Source organism: Gadus macrocephalus, chromosome 3 (assembly GCF_031168955.1).
Source record: "Gadus macrocephalus chromosome 3, ASM3116895v1".
Taxonomy (NCBI): domain Eukaryota; kingdom Metazoa; phylum Chordata; class Actinopteri; order Gadiformes; family Gadidae; genus Gadus; species Gadus macrocephalus.
Genome location: NC_082384.1, coordinates 13,139,683 through 13,147,182, shown reverse-complemented (window position 1 = coordinate 13,147,182; position 7,500 = coordinate 13,139,683). Strand labels below are relative to the sequence as shown.

At 43.7% G+C, this 7,500-nt stretch overlaps 1 protein-coding gene across 1 annotated transcript in view; it reads left to right on the top strand.

Moving 5' to 3' along the window:
* Positions 1 to 7,500, top strand: part of LOC132454144 (alpha-1,6-mannosylglycoprotein 6-beta-N-acetylglucosaminyltransferase B) — a 133,608-nt gene that overhangs the window by 66,676 nt on the left and 59,432 nt on the right. The window contains exon 8 of the mRNA XM_060047348.1: positions 6,957 to 7,126. Within this exon, the coding sequence (XP_059903331.1) occupies positions 6,957 to 7,126 (170 nt within the window). The remainder of the gene's footprint in view (positions 1 to 6,956; positions 7,127 to 7,500) is intronic.

Below are 7,500 nucleotides of genomic sequence, written 5' to 3'. Positions count from 1 at the left end.
TATAATTTTGTGGCCATAATTACTTGGTGCACTTTTGATTATTTTATTCACTTGTCATGGTACTCCTCCACCTTGTTTTGTTTTGTGGGTCTTTATTTTGTGCAATTTGATATTCACTTTTGTCTGCATACTGTTGCATGGTCCTCCTCAGGTTCTTCTGAATGTGCTTTGAATGCAGAGATAGAAGTCAAATATCTAATTTTTTTGGTCTCCATTTTGTTACTTCATTTTTGATACTTAATTCATTCTCTTCTGTACACTGTTGTCATGGTTCTCTGGTGCTCTGAAATGCACTTTGCTCAATAAAAAGAGCATACATGTTAAAGACTTGAGTTTTCGAAGCCTTTAAAAAAATACATTTGCTTGGTTTGAAGGACTATAAAAGTGGGTCGCGACTTAATGACCATGGGAAAATGTGGGACCCAGAGTGAGACCAGTTGAGAACCCCTGCTGTATAGAATGATGTCTGAAGGACCAGATAATTAGTGACGTCCACAGCCTCGATTGTCGCAAATCCTTAGGTTCTGCCGAAAACTCACTCTTCTTTATAAGATACGGATCACGGCCAACATATTTACTAATTAATTGTTTGTATCTTTGTCTAGAAACGGGCTCTAAATCCTTACAATACGGACTCTCTGTAACGGTTTCCTGCATAGACGTACTCGGCTACTCGCCATTCTTACTTCCTGACCTCCATTTCAAATCCCTTTCGCGCGTCATAATAATCACGTGACTGAAACCCACATATAGGCCCTATTCCACAGGTAGGAAATATTCCCGTTTGGCCTTGCCTGTGTGTTGGTATGTTGAGTGTACAAGTGGAACAGTCTGAAGGGTCTGTACGTGAGTGATTGCAACGTGGCCCCGACCACTTGTCCTTTTCTTTTTGTTTCTAAGTGTGATTCTTGTGGACGATTCGACTCGCTTGAAATTCTCTCATCGATTCAGCACCACCATCCTGCACCCTTTTAAAGGGTGACATGTGCATTGTAAAATAACAGTCGTAGGACAAGCCACAAATTATAAATATGATCTCAGGTAGGAAATATTCACAGACACAAGGCACTGACTTAGCCGTTCACGTGGTATTGTTGACCAATCGCAGGGAGCCGCCTATTGGGGGGCATACGGGAAAGTTTGACTATTTCAACCGAACACCATGAGAACACTGTGGGGACAGAAGCCCACTGCGTATGATTTTGGTCGCAAAAAAAAACTGTCCATTTGATCTCGTGCGAAACAAACCATTGTTGATTTTGTTTGACGCACACAGTTCAGTTCCAGACACAGGTCTGGGTTGAGCGTGTGGTTTCACACCCTCCAGTGAGTGTGTTTGGTGAGATTGATCCGAGCTGCTCGTCTGTCTCTGAGCTGGCACTCCTTTGGCTCTGCCCCTCCCCGGAGGGAGTGAGCAGACAGGAGGGGCGAGATCATACTCCTTGTCCCGTGGGTACCAACGGGCATATACGGGCGCACGCACGCACACACACACAAACACTCTTAGAAACACACACACACATACTGCCTTTTGGGATTCGTGAACTGTGTACACGTGTGTGTGTGTGTGTGTGTGTGTGTGTGTGTGTGTGTGTGTGTGTGTGCGTGTGCGTGCGTGCGTGTGTGTGTGTGTGTGTGTGCGTGTGTGTGTGTGTGTGTGTGTGTGTGTGATTTGTGGGCTTCTGACACTGCGCGCGCCTGTGTGTCTGTTTGACGGTCTCTACTGGGACCTGGCTTGCCGTGAGATAGCACTTTTCTGTGAAGGCCTCAGCGTCGAGCTCATCCTTCAAAACGCCACCCTGCTGTCGTCAGGGTGGCTGGGAGCCGGCCGCTCCTCTTTGTTGTGTCAGCGCGGGGCCGTGCTTCAACCTTTCAGACTGCACATGGTCCAGGTGGAGGCAGCAGGCTGACTCTCTGGTGGGCGGGCACTGCTCCTTGTTTTGATCACTGACACTTTTCAAAAAGCCTTATTCTGCCGGTGGTGAATTCACAAGGTTTCCTGTGTTGAAATTTTTTCCTCTTGTTGAAGATTCAACCCCCAACATTTATTAAACGTAGAGGTGAAGGACACGAAGAGTGCGGATTTGGGGTAATTTTGTGTAAGAAGATGCAAGGAAGGAATAGAAGCGTGTTGTTTTTAACGAATCACGGTGCATGTAGCGTGGCTCTACTGCTCATTTCCTCTAGAATTATTCTGAGCAACATTCACAAAACATAAATTCTGCTTCAACAAGATCGAGGCCGTCTCTTATTTATTGCAGGTTCAATACAGGTCTAGCCATCCTCAACAATCTGCAGAGATTAATCCTTTGTTTTTGTGACTGTATCTGTACTAATTGAGTGTTACCAACTCGTCATTCTCTCTACTTTATATTCATCTGTACATCAGAGATGGACGTTCCAGCTCTTGGAAACAATAGTTCCATCAACCCAGTATCTCAAGCGAACAATAAGTCGGAATGATAAGTCAGAAGAGCAAGGCAGGCGTGATTTATTTTGATCTGATTCCACCGTCACCATGGAGACCCCACATACCATGTCTGCTTCAGTCTGGATTCAGAACCAACTGGCAGGAACCAGTGAGAGACATCAGCTGGTGTCCGGGTGACTGGAACACATAACAGAACCTTTAATTTTGTACCACCATTGCACACATCAATGCCCAGGCTCGGGCAAGGAGTGTGTTGCTTTTGTTGCTGCAGGAGAGACTTTGAACGTTGGCAATACAGATGGAGACAAAGAAAGCCATACAAAGCTAGAAATAATTATTACAGCGCTTACTTTGCACTCTTTGAAGACCCAATTCACAAGTATCTGGCTGTCACAAGTTGATTTAAAAAAATATCAACTCACTTTTCTCTCCCTTTGTCTCTATCTGTCTCTGTCTAGTCCTCCCTCTCTCTATCTTTGTCTTGTCCTCTCTCTCTCTCTCTCTCTCTCTCTCTCTCTCTCTCTCTCTCTCTCTCTCTCTCTCTCGGTCTAGCTCTATCTCTGTCTAGCACTCTCGCTCCCTCTCTCTCTCTCTCTCTCGCTCTCTCTCTCTCTCTCTCTCTCTCTCTCTCTCTCTCTCTCTCTCTCTCTCTGCATGGCTGTGTTTGCCACATCTGATAATGCGTCGCTTTAGCACAGTGTCTCTTCTGTTGTGCCTCTTCGTGAGGCGGCCATGATTGTGTGGCACGTCTTCCAGCACAACGTGCCAAACCTGCAGAACAAATAGAGAGCTGGTCACACACTCCCGTCCGCCATCTGCCACCGCCCCAACTGTAATTATATTTCACTTATCTGCTTTCTTTTTTCCCCAGAATAAACCAAAAGTTAATAGAGCCCGCTTATTAAATCAGAAGGACTTTTCATGCCAGTCTGAATAACTCTCCCACACCAGGGAAGCGTGTATGGAAGAGAGTGTGCCTTCTGCTGTACTGTACTTCTGCTTCATCAATGCAAAGGATCTCGCCGCTCTGTTTATGAAAGCACAGATTTAATGAGGGCCTCCTGAAATGATATGGAATATTTTAATATTAACGATCATGCAATGGGCTCGGCTTTAAAAGACCACTTTTCTCCCTTTCATATCTCCCCCTCTGCCACTCCAGAGCAATCCTCTCCAGGACCGCACAGTGTGTGTGTCGATGTGTGTGTGTATGTGTGTGTGTGTGTGTGTGTGTGTGTGTGTGTGTGTGTGTGTGTGTGTGTGTGTGTGTGTGTGTGTGTGTGTGTGTGTGTGGACTCTGAAAGAGGTCCCCTTTATCAAGAGGTTTGTGTGTGTGTGTGTGTGTGTGTGTGTGTGTGTGTGTGTGTGTGTGTGTGTGTGTGTGTGTGTGTGTGTGTGTGTGTGTGTGTGTGTGTGTGTGTGTGTGTGCTTAGAGTAGGGTAATCTAGCAGCATTACTAGACGGTGACTCTTTGCTGATGGAAGTCAGTGGAGGCGACACAGAGAGTAGCTCCTCGAGCAAGGCTTTCATGATTCTCCACAGAGCCCACAGACCTACAGGATATAGGATTTATTCAAACACACGCCCGCCACACAAACACACACCAAACCAACACACACCAAACAAACAAGCACACACACATGTGCAAAAAGACAAACAAACACACACACACAACACACACAAATCCACACACACAAAAAAACACACACACACACACACACACTTACACACATGTGCTAACAAACACAAACCTAGCACACAAACACACACACAAGTGCAAAAACAAACACAAACAGTGGACCGGGCAACTGTCCATTTTTCAGTTTTGTCTGAGAGAAAACAATGAGAAATGATTTGATAATAACCCATCAAAAGGCAATTTTCTCGCAGCATATACAGTATGAGAGCTGTGCAAGGAGGTGGGCCAGCAGTGCAGCAGTGAGTTTAGACCTATGGCCGCGATGATGGAGTAGTTAGAAACAATTCAAAATTCAGCATACATTTTTCGAGTCCGTTTGGGATGGATTATTATTTTAATCATCACTCATGTAAATAAGCAGATTCTACAAATGTAATCCAACATTTTAATGATAAAGGGCATTATGAGGTGATGGTAAAAGTGCTTTATATTTCACTAGTGGCACTACAGATAACTTCACACGGACCCATTCAACTTCCACTGCTGTGTTGGGCAGAAGGAACCTGACCTAGGTATTTCAGAATGGGACAGGGTCAAGCTGTGATGCTCTACCGTACTACGCAGTGGAAAGCTGCATTGTCATGTGTTTACACTGTTCCTGTCAGTAGCATATGCCTGCACAAGGATGTCATAGTAAAGGATGAGTTTAATTGTTTTTTTCTGAACTGAAGAGTGAAACCACTAATTGAGGTGTTTCGAAGTGTTGAATATGCATGTTTGGACAGCATTAAACACACACACCCACACACACCCACACACACACACACACACACACACACACACACACACACACACACACACACACACACACACACACACACACACACACACACACACACACACACACTCACAGACGCACAGACACAAACACACACACACACACACAGTCACTCTCTAACTTTTAGAGAGAGATAAAAAAAAGAAAAAGGTATGCCATGCAAAACACTATGTTGACACCAAGCCACTGAATGATACTAGAGAGAGAGTGAGTGCAAAGATCGTCATGAGATTCTCAAGCTGATTTTTCACAGCTTGAATTTTTCCCATACTCATTAACTCAACACATTAACTCAATTGAAACGGATCGCTTTAAAGTTAGTGTTTTGACAGACAGCATGATAGACAGTAAATACACATTTCCACACATATGTTGATAAATATTGCGTGAGACAAAGGCCCAATCCCATTTCTACTCCTTACCCCTTCCCCTTACCCCTCCCCCTTTTTTTGAAGGGGTAAGGGGAAGGGGTAGAAATGATCACCATCTGTCCTTCAGACAGATGGTGATCAGCCATCAAGTTCCTTATACAGAAACCTTCTGCACCTGTGGGACATTACTGTTACAGCAGATCAGTTTTTGCATTTCGAGACGTAGCTCACTAGGCTATAAACAATGAATCTAGTCAATGAGTGTGTATGATACCTGGCTACATGTCAGTCGTGGCAGGTGTAGTAATTCATAGTAAGTCCTTAATGCATCTTTATCCTTTCTTACAGCGACAAACTGCTCTCTAGAAGTCCTTTTCTTCTACACCTGATTGAGGCAACAAAATATACCCAAAACCATTGCCGTATGAAATAATCAAGCTTGATGATATCCATAATAAATATGCAACATCTGTTCTGTTGAATAAACATGATCAGTCCCTTCAGGATGATCTCGTGATTGTTGCGGCCGAAAAGGCTTGATTTCGCAGCAGCATTTCTCCAAAACTATGGTGAAATATGCAATGGTTTGTGTGTGCGTGTGTGTGTGTGTGTGTGTGTGTGTGTGTGTGTTTTTTTTGCAATAAAGTTGCACTAATGAGTTATCAAAAAAAGTGTACAGTATATATATATATATATATATATATATATATATATATATATAAACTACCCAGACAGTTACGCCTGTCTTTTACAACAAAACCAAAAAAACCTTGACGTGATGTCAGAAAAGCCTTCCCTTGTGTGGAGAGCTGCCTTGCTGCTCATTTCACCACGCCAGACTGGGACACTTTGTTTAATGGGGACAGACTAATTGTTTCAAGTGTTCCTATTTCGCTTAAGGCACTGCTGTGAGACTGGAATTTGCCATATGCTGCTGATGCGTTCTTTGTCGAAGTTGTGTATAAAGGACAATTTTATGTTTCATGTTATAAAGCAGTGTTGTGTTTGTGTTTCCATGGGATTCTGGAATTCATGCCTGTAATGTTGTTTCTTTAATTATAACGAAAACGAAAATACATTAAAAAGAAAGTAGACATTTATTTTGTCTAACCATGACACCATCATACCCTTTCGTACTGAAACATGAGTTTGGGGATTTGTTTCACCCCTACTATATATACATACATTAAAAGTAATTGAGACGTTTGTAGACATGCCTGCTTGTTCATAACTATAAAGGAGGGGTGGGTTGGGTTTTTGACAGTACGTTCTATGTGGGGAAGTGTGATTAGTGAAGCACGAGCACGAGCACGAGTGTGATTGTATATGCAAACTAATATGCAAGCTTGCTTAATATTGCAGGGTTTGGTTGATGTTTCCTGATTTGACACGTTGTGAAATACTGGAGGGCCTGCATGATGTGCATTTCGTATCTTTATTTTTATAATTAAAAACCAATATTTATAAAAATGTAGAACTGCTCTGCACACAATGTTTCTAACTAGGCTGTGCGGCTGTGTTTTGAGGCTGATCCAATTTGAATAGCTTTCTTGTTCCCATTCTTTCTGGTTCCAGATTTTTATTGTTCCCAGCCTGACTTGTAAGTTGCATTGGATAGGAAGCGGTCTGCTACCAGGAATGAACGTAATGAACGTGCCCCGGTGTTTCTCCGCTCAGATCCTGGTCCACGTGGGCTTCCTGACGGAGGAGTCCGGAGACGTGTTCAGCCCTAAGGTCCTGAAGGGCGGGCCCCTGGGGGAGATGGTCCAGTGGGCGGACATCTTGACTGCCCTCCACGTGCTGGGCCACAACCTGAAGATCTCCATGTCCGTCAAAGAGCTGCACGGGTGAGTCATGCTAACATCGAGCTATCGCTAACGCCATGCTACTGCACATCCTGCTCGAAAATTTGTGCCAACACCTCACGGATTCGGCGCGCAGGATGAATTCAACAGATTATTTTTCTGTTGCTGTTCAAAAAGCCTGTTTAATATTTTGGAATCGTTGTTTATTCTGCCTATTGCGAGCTGTCTCTGGGTTTAAGGGATATTGCTATAATACCATCCTTTTCGTTCGCCTGGTTTTTCGAAATTGCTTTGTTCATTGTTGGTATATCCTTGTTCATTCTGAGTGTGAAATGTAATCATTGTTTCAAACTAGCTTCCACTTTTTCCTGAGCGGAATTGAAAACCTATTGTTCAAGAGTCGACAGTAATAGCAC